General features: G+C 40.2%; 1 protein-coding gene across 1 annotated transcript in view; it reads right to left on the minus strand.

Moving 5' to 3' along the window:
* Positions 1–1,136: 1,136 nt before the first annotated feature.
* Positions 1,137–23,203, minus strand: part of ptpn9a (protein tyrosine phosphatase non-receptor type 9a) — a 27,438-nt gene continuing 5,371 nt past the window's right edge. The window contains exons 2-13 of the mRNA XM_020660668.3: positions 18,152–18,295; positions 12,799–12,888; positions 9,831–9,955; positions 9,445–9,550; positions 8,718–8,828; positions 7,363–7,679; positions 6,640–6,727; positions 6,212–6,281; positions 5,379–5,457; positions 5,077–5,227; positions 4,250–4,457; positions 1,137–3,982 (exon numbers count right to left, since the gene is read on the minus strand). Coding sequence (XP_020516324.1) covers positions 3,792–3,982; positions 4,250–4,457; positions 5,077–5,227; positions 5,379–5,457; positions 6,212–6,281; positions 6,640–6,727; positions 7,363–7,679; positions 8,718–8,828; positions 9,445–9,550; positions 9,831–9,955; positions 12,799–12,888; positions 18,152–18,295 — 1,680 coding nt within the window. The 3' untranslated portion in view covers positions 1,137–3,791. The remainder of the gene's footprint in view (positions 3,983–4,249; positions 4,458–5,076; positions 5,228–5,378; positions 5,458–6,211; positions 6,282–6,639; positions 6,728–7,362; positions 7,680–8,717; positions 8,829–9,444; positions 9,551–9,830; positions 9,956–12,798; positions 12,889–18,151; positions 18,296–23,203) is intronic.

Genomic DNA, 23,203 nt, shown 5'->3' on the forward strand with positions numbered 1-23,203 from the left:
TCTGCTGCAGCGTAGGAACAGGAGTCTTTATTTTAGGAGCAAAGTGATGTTTGGGACCTTCACTTGTCAGCTGAAATGACGGGTAATCATTACCAAGCCTTGTCATTTGATATAGTTGAGCTTGGGTTATATAAAAAGTGTATAAAGCTGGAAACTCAACGTGTCAGCTATTTTAAATACATTGACTAGCAGTATTAGAACCAAAAGTGCCAAATGTAATAATTCTTTCAGTTCTTTGATGTTATCTCATCTCATCTCATTATAATTAACACATGACAGAAATGAAAGGCTTACTCCTTTCTGACCTCCAATGCTCTCTATGGAAGCACTTTGTAGCATTTCTTTACCCCACCTCTTCACACTCTTTTCTTAAAGTTTCCACCAAGCGGCCCGCTTTGGTTCATAACAGTTTGGTCTTGTAAACTCTGATCTTGCTTTATTTCCACAGCCAACCCCTTACACGTCACTAAATCACAGCGGTGCGACATAGTGTAGACAGGTGCTACGCGCTGACAATAGTCAAACAAACAATGACTCGAAATTACTCTCAAATATCTCTCAAAATTCACAGGCTATGAAACAATGTGCGTTTTGTGTTTGTCCTTTATTATCGCTGTCGCACAGGAAGTGAAGATTCTTTCGGCCATTCAACGGACTGCAGTGTGTCTATAGCTCCAATCTTTAGTGTGGGATCGGTTTGCTTGGCAGCCCAACAGAAGGGTACCAAGAAAGCGGGTTATTTTGGTTCCGTTCCAAATTGTTGACAATGGAAACGGCAACCTATGTGTACTGAACCGGACAGCTTGGTTGAAAACGGGGCTCCTTTTCCACTATCTCTCTCCCCGATTCCTGACTTTAACCACGGTCCTGTCTCTAAAAAAAAGTCATAAAAAAGCCCCAAAACAAACCATAAAAGAATAGAATTAGCAGAATATGTAAAAAAAAAAAAAAAAAAATATGAGCAAAGCTTTAAAGTTGAACACATACAGAGCCAAATTTAGGATGTATGTCAATGTTTTCTTTGTCATTCTTTGCTTCTAACTGTGAGAGAGTGAGAAATTCAACAATCAAAGCCTTTCTCTAAAACGAGAGATATAATAGCTTGAGGGCGGAATAAAGACACTTCCACAAACATATACGTTGACAGTTTGTATTTAATACAGTATAGCTTGATTCAATAGTCATACGAATGATAAAGTAATAAGGTTATAATCGAACAAATATAAAATTAATGTAGATAACTGTATATCCTGGATAACCGTATGAAAACAGTTGTTGAATACAATAGAAAAATAAAAATAGGGCACATTTTGCGTCCATCATTGAAAAGGAAAAAAATAATTCTTAAATCAGAGTGCATGAATATGGCAGAATTTAAAAATGCTTCACTACAAGCAAATTCAATATGAATTCTGTAGTAAAGAACACATGGTTTTATTTTATTTTCACCTGGCAGCGACAGAATGCAACATATGACACAGACACTCAGTTTTTGGACATGTACTCTATAAGAATGGCAAGATACTTGGACCAGATGAAAGAACGCATCACAACCACAGTCTGTAGAACTTAAAGTAACACAATAAAAAAAAAAAAAAAAGAAGAAAATAAACTACATACACATATTCGGACTCTGAAGTGCCCAAGAGGGACTTTATAGGGTGTAGGCACAGATGTGTTCATGCTTCTCTTCAGCTAAGCTTCTAACATTAATCTCTGTTTTCAAAAATTACCAATGAAGCTATACGCAGATGTTTACATTAAGTCCCACTTCATGTTTTATATTATAGCATCACTAAATTTAACCATCAAATTATTCCAACATGACATGAAGGCCTACAGAGTCACTAAAAGCCAACCCTACCACCAAGGTAACTTATCTTCGAGCACATTGGGAAAACTTTTTTGAAAGTGCTATATAACATGTTTTGTGAATTAAAAAAAAAAAAAAAAAGTATTGCACTACTCATGAAGTCTTAACTGATGACTCTCACAGATGTACACTTTAATGGCAGAGTCACCGCAGACCGCTCTAAACATGTGCGTGTTTGCATTGTGCTGGCGCTTAGCATTACATTCCCACAGTCACTGAAGCATGGTGGCACTGCTAGTGAGCAAAGACAGTTTTTACTGTAAGACAGGAAATCTCAAGCTTTAGTTAAGACAGAAGGTCTGATGTTCAGCTGATACATTTGAAAAAAATAAAAACCAAAATTCACATGTACAGCGATTGAATGAATGATAACAGATGGGAGTTTACAGCTGGATCGTTTAGGATGTGCTTTACCCCTCTTTACTGCAAATCAGGGATGTTTACCGAGGCAGAGGCAACCTCACAGCAACACAACACCTTACTTGGCAAGAGGCCTCCAGACTGTCTTTAATTGTTTTTGGCTTGTTGGGCAGTTTCACCTCCTTGTGTTCAAAACGACACTCCTGAGACTACACAGAACTAGCTCGTACCATCCACATGACAAACACCATGTGCTAAAAAATACAATAAAGTGAACGCAAAATTTCCTACACACAGGTGGTGTTTAAACCCCTCTATTACTTTTGACTGTTTCATGGCAGTGGAGATAAAGGTCACTAAGTGAAATAAAAATGGTATCCTAGTTAAAAAGATATTCTCACCCCAAAATCAAAGTTATGACTGGCATGTCACATGTCACTTTAAATGCAATTACATTTTGTACAAAAAAAGATTCAATTCAGCTACCTCAATCCAATAGCAAAACTATAAAGTCAAGTTTTTTGCTCTTTATGTACCTGACTGGTGATGTTGTCTAAATATTTTTACTAGGGCCCAACTGATATGGGTTTTTGGGGCCGATATTGATATCGTTCAGTAGAGACATATAGATATAAATAAACACACTTACTGTGTTGATACCTCAATTGCAGTTATCAAACACTTGTGGAAAAGATATATAACGAAGACAAGATGGTCACTCAACTGAAAAGTACGTGCATCGCCGCTTATCCCTTCTTGTAATCCAAATAGCGCTCTCTGCTGGTGAAATGATACTCAAATGCAATGCTCTTTGACAGACGACTAAATATAGTAATATCGGCACGTCTGCAATAAAATAAGCCAATACCAATAGTCACCGGATATGCTTTTATCGGCTGGCAGATTAAACGGTCGGGCTTTAATTTTTACCCATGTGGACCTCTTTTGGCTTCTTTGTTTTGTATAGCAGCTGAAGGGAGACTGGCTTTTTTTGCATCAAAATGGCCACATACAAATAGAAGTAGGGCTGATTTAACAGAAATACCATTTGAAGTCAATTCAAGTCCAATTCTTTGTTTTGCAGTGATAAAAACTTTGATGAATATGAAGTGATATGGTTTTAGTCAATTACTTTAATTTTAGGGTGAGCTACTCCTTTAAGGTTACCTAAACTGTTGCTTTAAAGTGGCAAATAAATAAACAGAAGTTAATGAACATTATCTCAATCACGTCTCCCAATCCACCTGACCCCAGACAACAGAAGAGCAGTATATACCCCATATTCTCTGAGATATGTTCAGTAAAAAACAAACATCACATAGTTGGGAATGTTTAACATTGAAACACCATGATGTCAACACTTAAACTTGTTCTTGTCACGGTCCTGTCTTGGTCTGGCTTGCAAATAAAGACTTTCCTTCTTCTAAAAGACAGCCTCTGTGAAGATGTGAGCTCTTCTGCTCTCACTCATTGGTCACACACACAACGCAGCTTGGGGTTAACAGACTGCAGAAATCTCAGGATTCATGGATTGGGGATGGTAAATCAGGGCTAAAGCTCACTGATTGGATGGGAGGAGACCCTGCCTTTGAGCGTGCTCCAAAATGGCATTGTAGCAGAAGTAGTACTGGTCCGGGGTTTGAATGCTGAAGGCTCTCTGTGTTCTCATGCGCCGCACCGTCTGGCATACGTTTAGTGAGCCTACGTCCGCGAGCTGGGACAGACAGATGTCCAAGGCACAGAAGGTACCTATCGAAAACATGGCTTGTTAGCAATGACATATTTAATAGGGGATCTTAGGAAACTAGAGTCATTGTAAAAAATGTGGCTAAAATTTAAGGTTAGTGTGTTCAAGTTTTGAGTAAAGCTTGAATATCTCATCCATTTTGTGTTAACCCCATTACCTGATCCCTTGAAGCCTCTTACATAACATTTGAAATCATGATGTGTGCATTTTCCAAGAGAAAAGTATTTTGTTTATAAGTTGAGGTGTAAAAGGTGGTAGAGAACTCTCACCTGTTCTCCCAATCCCTGCACTGCAGTGGACCACCATTGGGGGTCCCATTGGGTGTCCTGTCCACTGAAGTCCCAAAGCCTTCACCATTTTCCTTTGTTGTCTCTTCACAGCTCCCAGGAAGTCAATGAGAGTCACTGCTGAGGTGGGGACCCCGTAGTCAGGCCAGCTGAGGTACTGGAAATGACTCACTTGTCTCTGTTCACATGTCTGAATAGATAAGATGCTTTGAGTTACCTTAGCAGAACAATACCTGCACATTTGAAAACTGCGTACTGCTCTTAAAATGGCTTGTACCACCTCTAGTGTTTGAAAATAGGTTTAGCTCCTCCATTGTTGCCAAAAGTTAGGCAACAAGACCAAAAACACTGTCATGTCTGTATGTTTAAGCACAAATTTAGCTTAGCTTGTCTTAAACTAAGGACGTGAAACAAGTTTAAACTGCTAGCTTGGCTCTGTGCAAGATGTCTATGGACAGCCTCCCAGCACATACTTCATATGTCATTTTTTAAATGTCGGGATGTAGACAGAGGTTTAAAAAACAATAAGCTCAAGAGTAGTGACTTCCTGGAGTATTTGCTGATACCATGGCATCATCTAAAGGAGGACAAGACATCATGAAAACATTGCACCCAGGGGAGCAGAATTCAGGGGGGAGAACATCTGGGCTACAATGCTGCCTCCATTTGACCCGGAAAAACAGAAAAAAAAAAAATGTATCCCACAAGTTGTTTGTTGATAAACGGAAAATTGTTGCCATATGCAAAACCTCCCCCTGAAGCCACCCTCTTGGTAAGTCACAAATGCTTGCAGTGGTCCACGTCTGTACCTCAGTGTTGTGTAGTTCAAGGGTGGTGTGGTTGTAGTGGGTGTGGTGGTCGACTCTCTGGTTAACCACTGCCATGTGGCCATAGACCTCCTGTCCCCCTTCCTCCAGAGGCCAGTACTGTCCACACTTCCTCCGACTACCCTCTTCTGTCCTGCACACACACACACAAACACACAGAACGTATGTGATTAAACACATTTGGATCACAGTTACTTTTCTGATTACTCTCAAATGATAACGAGGACACTTTTTTGGACTAAACAAACTACTACAAATATCTCGGAAAAATCAGCTCTAATTACCTGGTTGTCATGACAACAACAAGAACGTTTTGTTCCCAGACCATTCTCCAGAAATCACTGTAGGTCTTTTCCAGTGGTCCTGCACATAAAACAGCATATTTGAAACACATTAAAATTACTTCAGTAAAGGCCGTGATGAGTGTAATGGAGCAAATCCATTTGAAAACATTGAAGAGCCGCAAAATGAGGTACACTTGAACCAGACATGCAAAGTCAACAGTTACCTTTTGGTAATAAAATGATTACTAACTAGAGACCCTTCCCTCATCTGCTTATTAGTTTTTATTCACAACATTTTGCAAAACATTACAAATCCATTTTAAATAACTCCTCAATTGGGAATGTTCAGAATTTAAAATAGGTGTACCACAAGGCTCAGTCCTTGGTCTGTTGTATTTGAACATATTCTGTGCCACCAAATCTTGTGCTGATATTTCTTTGTGAATGGAGGACAATCTTGTTCTGAACTACTGAGAGGCTTTATCCAAGATGCCTTGGCTGATGTGATTTATTAGATTCAGACAGGATCGCTTTATAACAGTTCATTTATTAAACCCTTTGTGCATCCGTCCAAGGAAATTAAGTCACTTAAAACGAAAATAAATCCAAAACTCAACCACGATTCTGAGACCTAGTGCTATTTAAAACCAAGACCAAGCCTGTAGTTACAAAGCTACACCCACAGTCTCTACAAGAAAATGAGAATGTAATGGTTGAAAAAGAAACCCTTGTTTTGGCTCACAAAGTCAGAATTGAATGCTATTAGCAAAAATATCCATTTACCATTGATCTACCTATAAACACATACAGAATATAGGTTGCAGTTTCCATACCTTGAGTACCTATGTAAGCACTCCTCTGTTTGTAGCCGTCCATGAAGCTTGCATTGATGTAGTCAGATCTCTGTGGAAACAACATGAAGATGGTACTTACTGTTGCCCCATGTAAATTATATCAATTCAGTTAAAAAAAAAAAAAGTGCCATAACATAATGAGGTTGCGATGAGGCTGATGGATAATCCAATGATTTTAAAGTGGAGTGAGCACAACAGAATGATCACAGTAACTGGGTCTCAGGCTGGACAATTACCAGCATGCTTGTGAAGCGGAACACTGGCAGTGTGTCCGCCTTTCAAAATGATGATGCTTGGCACTTTTCTTGGCAGCCAACAGAGAGCACATAAGGAACGGCTAACTGATCAGATAGTCTTTTTCTTTTGTTTGGATGACACTTGATGTTTCATGATTAAAAAGAACAAACCTCATTTCTTCTGGGTTTCAAACGAACTCTAGTTTGATCAAGGCACAGCACGTCTCCATAGCGATTCCTCTCCTGATTGTAGACAGATCTGTGTACGAATAAAACCAATTACCAATGACCCTCGCTACAGTAGCTAGCTTCTAGCAAGAAGGACATTCTACAAATATTCAACCTGGAGTTCCTTTTGTAAAAATAATTTCACAATACCCAAATAAGAATATTCACATTTCTTGTTATGTACAGCCAAAAGTTCAAAATACAAATATATTCTATATATAAATATAAAATATCCATGTATAACATCTAATATTTTAAATATAATGGTTAGAAGATGACAAAGACATCACATCCTCGCCTCTGAGAAGTTAAAACCATTAAATTGTATTTTCTGCTTATGATGCAGAAATTACCCAAAGTGTTAAAAGTATATACTTTCCTTGAATTAAATAATTAATTATTGTTTAATTGTTTCAACGAAAGGAACAAGGACGAGAGAAGGCGTGAATTTATTTATTGCCTATTGATCTAAAGTAGCCTTAACATGAAAATCATTTGAGTAAAACTTTCATTGTTCTGTGTAAGCAATTTTTTCCTGGCTGTATTAAACAAATGTCCTGCTTTAAGTTATAACATGAAGTTATATTTAGTACTCTTTTGTTTTCAGTGATAAATATCTAGTTCCCCAGATGTTAGCCTGAAGTCTTTAAAGCCGTGTTAACTCACTGTGCACAGTGAAAGGTTCCAGTCGGAGGTTCTTTACGGAGCTCCTCATACTCTAAATGAATGCCTGAGCGCTGCAGCCTCCCAAGGTGTGTCAGCAGCTCCTGTGGGCGCATGGACTCTGGACCGGGCACGTGAATGGAGGCATCTTCGATAGGGATGCCCACCAGCTCGTCCACCGGGTCGACCCGGCCGTTCTGACCCGCCAGCAGCTGCTGATTCCAGCTGAATGACTCGAGAGGCAGCAGGCCCCCGAGGTGCTGGGGGAGACAGTCTCTGGGGAGGTGTTGCCGCAGATCAGCCATTTTCACCATCTGAACCTGAAAGAGAGAGCGATCGACAGAGAAGACAGACAGTTAAAGACAATTCAGTCTCCTGCTTGCACTCTGAGGGTTAGGATAAGGGGGTTACTTTATTCAGTTTCATGTCAGACTGTATTTGTTTTTCCTTTTTTTTGTCTTCTTTTCAATCATGTTTTCTTTTGTATGGACTCCAGGAAGAATGGTTGTTACTGCTCTAATAACTTATCAGGATCCTACATAAATCATTAAAATAAATGTTCTTGATTGGATCCACTAATCCAAAACAATTCTATTTACAGTTGACCATCAGGGGACTTTCTTTAAAGTTATCCATTCTTATTCAATTCTTTAGGGACAGTAATGTGATGGACTGATCGGCTCCAGTGATCCCAGCATTAACATCCAGGCAGGCAGGATTAGTGGTTACACAGACACCCCAAATCAAACGATCACTGGAAAAAAATCAATGGCTATGTTTACATGGACACAAATAAATCAGAGTAAGAAGCCTGATTAGAATAAAAAATGGTTTGTGGTAACAAGTCAATCAGAAGAGACTGATATGTAGGCTCATTTGGTTTATGGCGCTCATTGTTCAGATCAATATCCATGTACACACTCCGATCGGGTCTTCCTCTGCCCCTCTCTTCAACTGTGCATGTCTGATTATCCCCACTCCCCCCCCACAGGCCATTACAGGACATGTATGTACTTCTGAGCTTGCAGCTTAATTAAGAGAAGAAGAAAGAAGGAAAAAGGAAAAAACAGACATCCGAAGTCACAGACGCTCTGCACATTTGAGATGAGTCTTATTCTAATTTAATTGTTGATGCATGTATACGCACGTCATAATTAGCTGTTTTATTTAGCGTCCATGTAAACAGTGAAGTTGGAATCCCAAATTGGAATGGTTTTAATCACACTGAACACATTTTGCACATGTAAACATAGCAAGTAAGACAGAATTTCCTGCTCACTCAGTTCACACCACTTCAAAAGTATCATCATAAACACGATGCAGTTATTAGAAAACAAGCAGCGGGCTCCTCCATTTACCCTCTCTCTCAGTTTCTCCTTGAGCAGCAGGCTGAGCAGATTGTAGGGCACTCGAAACCACACAGGGGCCCCAACAATCAACACCTTCTTCAGCCTTGCTGGGAACGCCCCCTGGTGGAGAAAGACAGCACAATATATATTACAAACCCAATTTATATATCTCACATTCAACAGAATGTTATGTTATCCATCAGTCAGTTATTCATTAAAGGACACATGCAGACATGTATAGCCACTCTATATTGTGTGACTCAGCTTCAGTTTTATGATCAATATGTGGGTACAAACTACACTCCATTGATCCTGATGTGGCCACTAAAGTGTCGGTGTTATTGACTCCAGGTGACATACTGCTTTCTTTAAAGCACAGATCACTTAAATGGAGGCACATTTCCTAGTACGCAGCAAAATAAGCACCATTCAATTGCGATAGTATGAGGATAAAATAACACATTTTAAATCTATCAGCTGCTTCACAGGATGAGGGACATAAATCAAAGGAATGCAGTCACCTGGCCCTTCAGGAAGGGGATCATATATAACAGACCAAGAAAATTCAACTGCAGTCCTTGCAATACAGATAATGGGTATGCATCTAATTCTGTTAGTATAGTACACCGTCTATATATCAGAACTAAGCATCTATGTCTATTTGCCTTTGCTGGCCATTTGCTGTACATGTTATCAAAATATCAACATGTGTAAAATGCAGCACGATATTTCCAACCTTTAGAAGGTTGAGGATCTTCTTGCTCAGGTCAAGCTCAAAGTTTGTGTAGTTGGAGCCGGCCATGTCGTAGATGAACACCAAGCCATTCCTCTGGGTCTCGAAGCTGAGAGCAAACAGGAAGTGAGGCTTTTTGTTAATGTCATTAGTTGTCGAACAAGTCCACTGGACTAATGTGTAAAAGAGACACCAACCGCCCAGTGAAAGCAAATAATACAGCAAATAATACTTGTAACTTTGAATTTAGTTAAGTAAGCAAGGACAACAGTGAACGTTGTCTTTTAATCAAGATCACTTTTTTTTTTTTTGACATGTATGTTGGTCTTTTTCAGTGCATGTGATAATAATATAAAAACATGTAAATGATCTCAAACCATTGACCTCACCTTTCCACGGCCCGATCCAGGAGGTAGAAGAGGGCCTGAAGCACCACATGGTTCCCTGTCTTGTTTGGGTGATGAAGCTTAGCCGTGTACAAGGCGATGGAGGCGCCTGAGGGGTCCCGGACACTCTGAAATACACAAAGCTAACAGGTTATATCAGCCATTTACTTCATGCCACCTTTTCTTTTTACTACCAACACAAACTCCTGGACATAGAACGGACTAAACCTAAACTTTACACTCCACATTGTCCCTTTATCCTATTCCAGTTATATTTAATGGATTAGTGTACTTCATTAGTGTCTTATATTCCTGTCCTGAACTGCAACAGCTTTATACTAACTCTTGAGTTTCCTCATTACAGATAGACAACCGTCTCCTCACTTTCAGTTTCATTTTTGTTGTATGAAAAGTGATACACAAATACAGTCTGACTGGTTTAAAATAAAAGGTGCAGAGGGTTTGTGTGTCTGTATATCCACAATCACACCTTTCTCATTAGATGCATGAATGTTGATGTCCATGCAGAAACCATACCAGACTGGGGTGTTCTTAAAAAAACAAAAAGATAAAGAAATCACTGATGCTTCAGTCGTGGAGCTAACTGGGGTTATTTTAAATCAAGGATACCAAAGCTGTGTAAAAGGATAGGACGAACAGTGACCACAGGGGGGCACTTAGGTTCAGATTTGGCCTGCTGGCATTTCGCCAAGTCAAAGTGGGTTGTCAACAGTTCAGTAGGAGGAAGAATTGTTGTCACAGATGATGCTGCAGGTCACACAGCTTGATTTCTATTCTCCCAGACGATCTTACTTCAAATCATACATGATCTATTTTATAGCAGCTGGTGTCAATGAAACCAGAGAAGAGGCTGAATGAAGCGGCTGACCTGAGGTACTATAGAAACATCCTTTGTAAGCAAATAGGCCCCCGCAGGGGGGGCTAAAAATACCTCAGGCAGGATATGAAGCCTGCTGGTGAGGCTGGAAGACTCCGACGTCAGACAAGAGGATGTGCAGCATCAATGCCACTGTGGCACGTCAAAGAGGAAGGAAACACAGCAGAGTGGCAGTGTGTGTTTATTTGTATTCGTGTGTGTGTTGAAAGGGGAGAGCGTGTTTTATGGCGACAAGAAGGGCTAAATTTACCTGGCACAGGAAACCTCACTTGGCAGATCAGTAAGTCAATTAAACACACCCTCAAAGCACCCTACACTTCTCATCATTAAAGCCTGAACCTTTTTGTCAATGAACATCGAGTTACATTAAAAAGTAATGGCTCCTTTAAAGTGTAAATCATTTAACTGCTCCTCAGACTTTAATTAAAAACACAGAATGTGAACTTACCAGGAAAACACATTCGAAACGAGCCAGGCCAGAAATCTCAACAAGCTGAACAGAAAACGCCTATGTTTGTCAGTGTGGGAAACAGCACTGAAGCTATTGAACTCTCCTTTCCATTGTTCAATCAGACCAGCCACATACTGTCTTGTAAGCGGAGACATTAGATAAAGCCACAGTTAAACATTAAGTCTACATATTTGAGTGTCATAAACCGATAATATCAAACCGGACAATGCCTGTCGTAACTTTGACTTTCCCAGCATGCATTTTAACCCACTTTTCCTCCAGAAGATGTAGACCAGGTCCCAAGTGTTCAGTGTAAGTTTTCCAAAAAAGCTAGACTGAAGTTTTAAGTGGAAGATAATCAAGCAAACCGCGTGTTTGATGAAAACTAATGGAAGCTGCACATTTATACTCTTTTTGTGTTCTACTTAGAAAACATGACACTTAGACGGACGGATCAGTAAACTCCTGAAAACGTCCTGATATTTGCAGGAGGAGCTGTGTATGTGAACGCAAACAGCCACATTTTTTTGTTCGGACTTCACCCGGAGTTTCTCCTGACAGACCCATAGTATTTTTTCTGCAGAAAGTCAGAGTGGGCAGATTTGAGAACACAGCAGGATATTCTCCGGAGAATTCACATCGAACAGACAGACACACACACGCACGCACACGCACGCACACGCACACACACGCATCCTGAAATGATCTAGTCTAGTATGCAGGAGTGCATGTGTGAAAACAGCTAGATTGAAATGACCTGGTAATGACCTCTTAATGGCAGTCGTTATAAGAGCTGATGTCTAAATATTGGATATATTGGATAACTAGCTTCAAGGTGGCAAGTATTTTGTTTCCTTTTTTTTTTAGATTTGTATCCTATTATCGATTTTTTTTTCTCACTTCCAACCTTACTAATGGAATTATGTCAACATGTAGAAATGCACAGGATGAGCTATCTAATGCCTTTTTACACACGCTCACCACTGAAGAATTCTGGACAACGAACATATTAGCAAGCAGTAAAAAAAAAAAAGTATGAAGCAGCTTCATTACGTGAATGAAGATCAAATCCGCCCTCTCACTCATGGTGAATTTCCTGTTGAGTTCACACATGCAGCTCAACCCCCCCTAAAAAAATTCTGCAAAATTCCAGGAGTTTTGTGCATGTGTGAAAACAACTGGTGTGAGATTTTGTAGTCCCTATTCTCCAAAATGTAGTTTGAACATAACAGACTCATCCTCACTAAATGTTTCTTTACATGCTGCTTTGACCACACATCGTGTTTTCAACCAAGGTCGAGGAAAAGAGTGTCTGGGAAAAGACACATACAAACTTTATGGATTGCTGCTCAAGTTGGTGTATGAAGGAGAATACCTTTCATTTACACCACTTGAATATCAGGAATGCAATCCATGTCACTTGTCACATGTTTTCAATGTTTTGAAGATCAATGGAGGTCTATGGAAAAGAGGTATAACTAACTAATCTCAGTGTTGGTTTCAGTGTTTTGTTTCAATTACTTCAATAATACAGCATGATTGTTGTGTAATTTCTCAGACCAGATTGTCCCAATTAAGGCATGTATGACGGATAATGACGCATAATGACGGAGGTTTCTTACCAACACAGTGAACTTTCCACTGAGCAGCTCCGAGCGCAGAGGTTCTTCCTGCGGCTGAAGTCGGACTATTCCTTCTTTCAGACGTGTTTCCTGTAGAAAGAAAAAAAAAAAAGGATCACAGCAGGTGAAGCCAAGCTGCGTGGTAACTACAATAGAGCCGTCGCTTTGAGGTGAATTCCTCTCCGTGAACAATAGACAATTATCCGCATGACTTTCCTGTCAGGAGGATCCCTCTCTTCAAGGTTTCCATTCCCCCCCCCCCGGGGGAGATTGTGTGGGAGTTTCTTGAACTCAGTCTGAGGCCAAAGCATGGGAGGTGTCATTCCCATTTACTGTTTTATTTGAGGTGTCTTTGTGTTATAAATAATGTGGGCTTTAACCTGTGATTAAGGGATATTCAAACAAACTCCGACAGGAATCATTCATGAATATCTCTTTTTCTTTTACCTGGAGCAGCAGTCATCATGAAACCCTAGAAACCCTAAAGAAGGCTTGGTAGAAACATCATATTCACAGTTACTGCAGCTCTTGTCCCTTTATAGATAGACAAATATGAAAGAAGGATATCTGATATGAGGAGTATAAAAAGATAAAGGATAATATGATAGCAGAGGGCAGCCATCTTCCATGTAATGTAATATTGGCGCTCTACAGAGAGACCTGATGCCTTCCTGTAAGACGTCTACCTGAGAGCTGAGAATCAGCCCGAGTGTCTCCAATTTTTTGATTGACGTCGCAATGAAAGGAAATGTTGGAGACCGACAAGTTAAAATGAACTGAGACCAAGAAAAACACCAACTCTCTAGTTAACGTGCTATATATTGTTGGTTTGATTCTTAAACAATGTGTTAAATAAGGGTGGGCAAAAATATCTATCCGGCCTGTGCCGTATGGACCAGCACCTAGTTATGCTGCAATACGCTTACCGAGGGAACTGGCACCTTGAGCTCTTATCCCTACCCTCTGTCGCTCATGAGCTCTCATATCTTGGAGGTTCCTCTGGGACCTACTGCTATGGTAGTATTTCTGTGTCAGTGTGTTAGAAGCCCGGGGGGGGGGCTTGTTGTCCCGGCAGCAGAAGCCAGGCTCTCCAGTAGATGGAGCTCCCCAAACCTTCAACAAGGCAATCTGGTGGTACTACTGCCAACCAACGCCCAGCCATCACCATCCGACTGTATCGTCCACACAACCACAGCTGTCCTCATTCAAGCACGGCCTGCTCCGACCTCCACCTCAGCGGCAAGGAAGTGTGGACAACAGGAACGCCATAATACAAAGGAGAAATCCTGCATATTATCCCACATGCTCTTTTGTAAAGCGTCTCCAGAGAACACTTGTTATGAATTGGCGTTATACAAATATTGATTGATTGATATAACATTTTTCTGACTAGTGTAGTACAATTAACAAATCACTGGGCATCGACTGACCCTACATGTGCAGCTGATCGCCTCAGTCTGAATGTCAGCTTGGCCTCTTTCTTCAACAACCTAAAAAGCATTTCACAAAATCAAAAAAAAGAAATAAATCCTCTCAATTTGTTCATACCAAAAACGTGTACCCAGCCTGTGTCGTGGTGCTGACACTGTATTAAAGCGAGTTAAATGAAGCGTAGCGCGACAGGGGAGACTAATCCTACTCACAGTCACATTCAAAGCATTCATTAATGAGTCGTGTTTATGCAGGGAAACTTTTCATGGCAGAGTTAAAAACCCACCTGGAGACTGAAGGGGAGTTCACTTCAATCCTGCAATGCCCTGAAGCTATTCCGCTCATTAGAGTCTGAATGAGAAGCTGGGGGAACTTTCCGTTCACTGCGGTAGAGCAACTTGAGCACATAAATCCTGTTTTGTACGTTCAAATTGGGCTCGGATGAAATTCACAGCAGTATGGACCATTTATGGACAAAATGATCGCAATCATCATTCTCCATTTTGATTCTAACGATATGGCCAAATCCACCAGCTGCTACTTCAGTGCTGAGTAGGGGACACAGATACATGTGATCATGTTCTGGCCTCATTGAGTCCTAAAACTACACTCACTCAATTTCACTTACAGATATACAGCCAGCTTCTTAAGATATGATCCTTTGTCAGTTTTTATCTCCTGCTTCCTCATAAGGGGACATTGCATATTTTTGGGTTTCCCGCACCTTTATTCTTATATTTTGAACATTTCTGTGACTCATGCTGAGGCTAAATCTAATCTATCCATCCATTATCTATACCGCTTTTCCCTTTTGGGAGCTGGAGCCTATCCCAGCTGTTATTGGCAGAGAGGCGGGGTTACACTCTCGACTGGTCACCAATTAATCACAGGGCTAACACATACACTCATGTTCACACCTACTGACAATTGAGTGAGTCACCAATTAACCCAACGAGCATGATGTCTTTGGACTGTGTGAGGAAGCTGGAGTACCCGCAGAGAACCCATGCATGCAAACTCCACTCAGCGAAGCTCCTGTCCGACGGCGATACGAAACCAGGAACCTTCTCCCTGTGAGGCCACAGTGCCAACCACTGCTCGAGCAGCCTGATGCAAAACCACAATTCACAAATCAATGTGAAATCAAGTATCAGACATTCCTGACAAATCACGATCAATTCCAAGACGACAAGGTGCAGAACCTCATCCAATGTTTGGGTGAAAATAGTTCAAATGCTTGTAGTTTGATTTGGCAGAAAAATAAATTATATCACAATGATGCATAATGTACTTACATTAGGATATTGAGACTTCATTATAGTTCTTGCACAGTGAATATAGATATATTTTTTCCCTTTATTCTTATGGGACATATTTCTCTGTCAAATGCATGAAGATGCTGAATGTAGGGGCGATGGTGGTGCAGTGGTTGTTGCACGCATCCCATGTATGGAGGTTATAGTCCTCAACGTGGGCGGCCTTTGGCTCCTTTACCGCATGTCGTTCCCCACTCTCTCTCTCTCTCCCTGATTTCCGTCTCTATCCACTGTCCTATCTCTTCAGTGAAAGGAAAAAAGCCCAAAAATAAATCTTTAAAAAAAAAAAAGATGCTGAATGTACAAATAAGAGATAACTCTGAATTTAAGTAGTTCAGTTGTTAGATAAGTATGCAATTCGGTTTCTGCAAAACAATGGAAATGCAATGAATCAAAAGATTTTATAGTTCATGACACACTGTTAACTACTGCAGTTAAATTATCCAATTTCCCCGACCTGAGGATATCAATATTCTTCGAAACTTCCCCTTTAGTCGAATTCTTTTGAGAACTACTAATCCCAACTAACTATGAGAAAGTAAATATGGGCATCAAGCCACAGTTCGAGTTCCACCAGATAACAAATTGAGTGTTTTTGTTCAAGAGTGTTTCCCCCTGAGAGCTGGCTCAGAGTAGTGTAAACTAACAGGAAACAAAAAGCAGAAGATCAACGATGTCGAAGAGATGCATTGTTTGTTGTGCACTTCAATTCAATACTTCAGTTAAAGCTCTAAATGAGATTACTAATGTAAAGAGAAACCTTATTCCAACTCTTTTACTCCACCTGTCATGTATACCTGACACATACTCAGCTCTGTGATGTTTTTTGTTTTTGTTGCATGCCGGGAACGATGCGCCTCCTTGTGAAACACGGAGTTCCTCATTTATTCCAACCTCATAACTCAATAACCTCAGCTGTACCCAATGAACACTTACAACATGATAAGCTTCAAGCTGCTTCTTTGAAATGTGTGTGTGTGTGTTTGTGTTTGTGCGTGTGCTTGTCTGTGTCTATGTGTGTTCTTATGTGTGTGTGTGCATGCGTGTGCATTTGTGTGTGTGTGTGTCTGGCCCCAGGTTTTTGGTGCATCTGTTTAGGCGATCTGTTGCTTGGCTGGAGCTTCTAAAGGCATTTGCTCGCTGAAGAAGGCCTTGTGTTGCTGAGCTGTGGGCGTCGTGAAGAGGCTCTATATGACCTCTACTCCGCTACCTCAAGGTCAATGTGTATCTCTGTGTAGTTTTACAGTACTTCGCTTTAAAATGGCATTTTAATACTTTTTCAATTAGGTCTATATATATAACATATCTCTACCTGATTTCAGCTTCTTTTTTAACATCATGGTATTATTTCAAACTTCAGTTAGGTGTCAGAAGAAACTCATAACAGCGCTTTAAATATCCTGCAAACGAAAGGCTAATACAAAACATCTGGTTCTGTGGAGGGGGCTGATACATGGTTTTCTAAGAAAGATTTGTTCCTGTGTGGGTTTCATTATTTTGATAATTTGATGTTTCTAAATTTAGGCTACAAAGAAGTGGAAACTAGTTTTCCCCAAAACATCTTCAGTTATAGTTTGAGATGACTCAGCTTGTCTAAATAAAACTCATTGGATTTCCATTTGCATGCTCTGTTATAGTTTTTGTTGTTGCCTTGTTTGATTTTAAAGACCACAGCCTTTGGGTTTTGGTACATTTGGTGGAACATGCTGAGAAAAGTATATGCCATGAGTGTCATTGTCACTGCCTCCTTTCTTTTACTACTACATGTGCTCTGAGTCAAGAAAGAAACAGAACTTTAAGTCTTTGATTAAAACACTTGTTTGCTCAGTGTTAAGAGTGTAACAGACTTATTTATCTCTTTTTACTGGCTATCAGGAGACTTTTTAATCAGTTTTTTCTCCGAGGCAAAGCCCCTAATTAAACATGGATGTCTTGGGTAGTTTGGTACATTGTGTTATATAAAAAAAGGCTCAAATGTTTGTCTATGTCAAAAGAGAGCGAAGAAGAACATAACAGACTGTAACGTCATTGAATCTATCAAAATAAGGCGCCAGATAGACAGCAAAGTCCGTCATTCAAAATCTGATGTCAGAGGTAATGATGTGGTGTCCGACAGGTGTTGAAGAGCTGTCTTCAACATCAGAAGCATAAAGTGTTACAGAAAACTGTGACGATCCCTCAACTGTACGATTATCCAGGAAGCAAACCATTCAAAACATCTCAAGAGCAAACAAAGGCAACAAGAACAATCCATCCACTCTTGGTGTCCACGAGCACTTCCTCCTTTAATCTTGGACAGCACAGAGGTTCTTAACCTCACAAAAGTCAGTCCATTTGTCTCCCCTCACACACGACACACAGGTCACAGACGACAGCAATCCGTTTCTGGTCACTAGCCAATTGAGAGATGATCGACTCTACCAACTGAGCCACAGCCGTACAAGTATTGAGGTGGATAGGCCTTGTTTTTGAGAATGTATTTGTGTGGACATGTTCAGCTGTCTAAGAGATGTGGATGTCTAATAAGTCTATAAGAGAGTGCGGCTGTAGACAAAAACAGCTGATAGTTAAGTTTTAATTTATATGATCCCCTTGTGTCGTCTTACCCTGTAGCTGTGGAAAAGCTCAATCGCCCGGAGAACATCAAACTTGCGAGCCATGAGGAACTTGACGGCCAATTCCCTGGACAGCGGTGACACACCATGCTGACTGGTCCACTTGTTGATTTCCTCCAGAAACTGCCTGGTAGCCTGAAACAGACACAGATGTGGTCACAAACTCTGTACTCCCCGTAATCGAAAAGGGGTCAAACAGGAAGGAAGTGAAACTGGGCTTTAAACTTGATACATCCTCAGAGGAAGCGCTATCAGCAGCCTCACATAATATTTGACAACTTCATGGCCTGGTTAGGCATTCACAATGGCGTTGCATGCACTGCTGTATAGTCTGAAGGGTGATTCGGAAAACACTGCTTGCCAAAGGTTGATAAGAAAAAGAAAAAAACTACAGGGAGGTACAAAATCAGATGTGTTAACTGTGTAGCCAACCAAAAAATGTTGTTCCTCAGTTTTGCTGAATCATCGCGTCTTAACTGCAGCTACAGAGTTTGGGCATTAAAAACATAAAAGGACATGGTTGAGTTAAAAAGGACAGGTAAAAGATAAAATGTCAGTGGCAGTGTGTAGATAAACGTAGATAAACAGGGATAATCATTCAGTCAAAGAAACGTTTTCAAAATAGTTCTTCAGTGCAACTGCACGAGTGACGAGCGAGATGGAATCCTGCTGAACTGGTGCTCATGACATGAAGCTGTAATAATGTAGGGCAACAAGCTCAGACGTTAACATTGTACTTTACAGTCAGACACAGACAATTGTCAACTAGTATAAACTAATGAAGAATGTCTCCATTGGTGAAAGGACAACACAGATGGAAATGACATAACAAAAAAAAAAAGGTTTTAAATTAGATATTTGTGGAGCTAAATTCTTGTCTTCTGTTCCTCTGTACTTGAAAGAAGATGATAAAGCAGCCGCCATTCTCATGAAATGTTGTCGCAGTACATGATGCCTGAACAAGATGCTGATTAGTTTTCTCTTGGGATTTTGTTGAAGCCTATAGATAGCAAAGTAAAAAAAAGAGCCAAAAATGAGACCTTGTGTTATAAATTATGTTTAGCTTGACGTTTTGTGTTAGGCAGATTAAAGTAATTATATATTTTCAAAGTTTTTGGCATTCAAGAATTTTGTATTTTGAAACATGTAATTATGGGTTTTTTTTTGGCCACTTGGGTGGGAAGTGGAAACATAACTGAAGTATCAACTCTTAAGTTAGCGATATCATACATGGCGGCTCATTTACACATCCAGCAGATACCAAACAACATTGAGTCTGTTTCTGGTCAGCTGTTGAACATATATGCCCATTATTCTCTTTTAGTTTTTGTAATCTCTGATTTTCTCGCCAGCACACCAATTTTAAGGTTTGTCCACTAAATGTCCTTTGGTTTACCTACTCTGACAGCCATCTAGTCCTGGTAAGAAAACGTTTAGGGTTTCCTTTAAAGCTTGTCCACTGAAGACAACTTAACAATCGACTAGAGAGCGAACCAAAACAGAAGATGTGTGCTGTAAAAACCAAAACAAAGAACTGAAGGCTCTATGAAGCTCTATAAAGATTTGAGGGAGACTGCAGAGCTGAGTGACACTCTGAGGTTTCGTCCCTTCAAGGCATACCTTTCATCTAAAATGCAGCCATGTGATCCATGAGTTTTAGCCACTTAAAAGAAATAACACTAAAGAAGAAAAAAGTTTCAAAATGTGTGTCCCCCTTGTAGACATATGAGCACTGAAAATCAGTAATATGATACACTGCTCTTGTATTCTGGAAAATGTGTTTACCATCAAAGCCTTCCACCCGTCTTGCAAATAACTTATGCATTTAGCCAGCACTCTTTCAAGAGCTTCCTGTCCTCCTCTCTGCCCGTATTATACTGTCCCTCAGGAACCCACCCCCACCACCCTGAGCGCCCACAGAGTTAGCGAGTCAGCACCCAGTGAATTGTCAAAAGGCGACAGAGGAGGCAGTGAAAGCTCACGCTTAAACACAGGGTTCCTCTTCTCTGTGGAGGCTCGGTGGGGCATGCATGGGAGACAGGAAGTCAAGTACTGGGAGTCCGCGGCTCTTCAGGAATACAAAACGATCACTGACGAGCACTGAGCCCCGAAGACAGGATGCCACTGTCTCTCCTCAGGAAAGCCAGGGCTTTCACAGACAGGAGGGCCTGCAGCTTCAGCTCTTTGGAGACGCCTTAACATGCAAGGGATGAGGGATGATTGCACCTGACAGGCCTGACGTCGGTTCATATCCGATTCTCATGGGAGGGGGGGGGGGTGCAGAGGGGGGTTACTCTGAATTCTGAGTTGTTCAGTATCGAAGTGAATGGACTTCTAATCATTTCAAGCCGATTCCACGATATCTACATCAAATATTGACTATTCAAACTAAAGATGACAAGTTAATGTTTCAGACCTCACTACTAAACATCAAAGTAATGATGTGAACGCTGAAACTGCTCTTGGACTTTAAATTTATTTCTTAATATGCACTCTGTGAGTAGGTTACACACACTGTAAGATTTGTTCTTATAGTCCACTGCGCAGCTCCTACATTGTACCTTTTGTGTTTTTTCTTAATTTTTATATTTTTAAATTCTATTTTATATATTTTAATAGATTCTTATACTGTATTATTTAAGTTGTTGCTAGTTCTGCTTTATTTCATTGTTAATTGTTTAACACCAATACACCAAGTCAAATTCCTTGTATGTTTAAATGTACTTGGCAATAAAACCCGATTCTGATTCTAAACTTCCAAGTACACAACACAGTCCTACTATGAGCCTTTATATTCATACAGCAAAGTGCAGTACTGTGACAGAATATATCTAATTAGGAAAGTCATTCACACAATACGAACAGTTATTTTCCAAAGGTCCACCGACTACCTCGACCAAATCTCCAAGTCTTTAAGACTAATATCTAATTATACCAGACCTACCATTGGATCCGTACCGTACGGTGCGGTACTGTACGCAATGCAATTAAACGCATCATAACATAACACTGAATCTTGGACTTTACAGCATTAATTGGGAGAGGGTCAAACAAGTCACTGAGCAGAAACCCGCGAAAGGCCAAAGAAAGATCAAGGAGGTCATTCACATAAGTCACAAGAACCGTTTTAGCATTTAACCACATGTTATCATGTGACTTAAGTGTTACGGCATCCTAGACAGCTCCAACCACTGAAGAAGGCCCCCGGAGAAGTTTCACAAAATGTATTGAAGCATATGTTACAGTTTCTATCCCTCTCATGACTTTCCCATTAGTCTTTGGTCACTTAATGTTTTTTTATTTACATAACTAGGGAGTTAAGTCGATGTGCAATTGTTGGCAGTCATTGATTTGGTCTGACACAGAAGGCAAGATGACGACTCAGGACATCAGATCATTGATTTTCGTGGCTGACTTCCTGACTTAAATCATCTGTCATCTTAAGAGTAGGTTTGGTTCAAGCTGATGGGCGGTAAAAATCAACCTCTGTGAACTTCCCTTTCATGTTGTAAATTATTTACAGATATAGTGCAGTTACACATTTTTTATGGTGTCAACAAGACTATAAATTTGGATCTTCTTGGAGATGTTTTGGGGCAAAGGAGTAACAAGGTTTTCTCATGGGAATAAGAAGGCCGATTGGCTTTTTTTTAAATCATTAAATTTAATATGTCAGTTTGTCAATCATTGTTTCTATCACAATTTCAGAGTTTTGGTCATTAAAATGTTTATTAACCAAATGTTGTGGTTCTGTGTTTGAACCGTAAGTCCACACATAAACCCCATTAAGGACTGTGTGTTCTTTGTTGTTGCGATGTGAAGTGTTAATCCTTCTCTGTTGGCCAAAGACAACTTCCTGTCCGATTGCCTGTCAGGTACACTCGGGTTTTCAATTCTCTGACAGCTGCTCTTTCTCTCGCGGCCTTTTAAGGAGCGCCTGCCAACTTGGAGGCAGTGACCCTCTGTTCCTGGAGAAGCCAGTCTTGTTTGGTTTTTCTGCACTAGGGGCCATATCCGCTAAAGTGGAATTTGAGGATGAACCAGTTTGTTTTTTCATGATAGCAGAGCGGACTGCAGTGGAAGAATCACTGCGGAGGAGTCACTCTTGATTCCTGGAGGATACATAAATATTTGCTTGACTTGCTCCAGTTCTGATATTGCAGGAGATGTTTTTTTTCCTAGAAGTTCTTGATTACTTCTTTTAAAGCCTTTCATTTCAGCATGCCTGTAATGAATCTATAGACAGACTAAAAGGTCGGTGTCTGATCATAAGTCTTACTAGTACAGGGTCAGCTGTATTTGTGTCCTCAGTTCATGAATGGAGTGGGGCGTTTTAAACAAGTGGCTTCAGGCTTTCCAGAAAACAGCTGGCATTACACAATCTTATTTGTTGTCAGGGGTTATGTTCATTGGTGGTGTTGACAGTGAATGTCAATAAGCAATTGATTTAATTCACTGTGGTAGGAACCAGCTATGCTGTGAGTTGGATGACGTTGCATTTGGTTCTTTGCCAATCCACAGGTTCAGAGAAATTGGACACCATGACCTGGAGAACTCCCTACTACCAGGAACAGCCATGACATCACAGGAGAAGTGCTGCCACGTGCAAAGCTTGCTGTTTCAGAAATCACTTACAGTAATTATGCACTCATGAAATACTAAGAAAGTTGCTATGATAATAAACACTTGGTACTTATATTTGTAGTTAATAACTACTCTTTTAACATCACTGACAGCTTCAGTCACACATTTGTAATTTTCAATGCCCAGAGAACACGTCAGACAAAAGTGTTTTAGTAGGTATTGATTCATCTGATGAGTTTTTTCTGGATTTATTGCTTTGTCTATACAAGTCTGAACACAATGACAAAGGTCAATCATAAATGGTGTTTCTTCAAATAGCCTTTTGGTCCCACCAAATTTGAATACAGTATAATTTGAGACAAGGAAAAGAAAAATATTTTGACATTTGAGAAGTATGAACAATGTTTAAGACATGTTGCTTAAAAAAAACGTACTTCAATGGCAGCTAACTAGGACAGA

Source organism: Labrus bergylta, chromosome 7 (genome assembly GCF_963930695.1).
Source record: "Labrus bergylta chromosome 7, fLabBer1.1, whole genome shotgun sequence".
Lineage (NCBI taxonomy): Eukaryota > Metazoa > Chordata > Actinopteri > Labriformes > Labridae > Labrus > Labrus bergylta.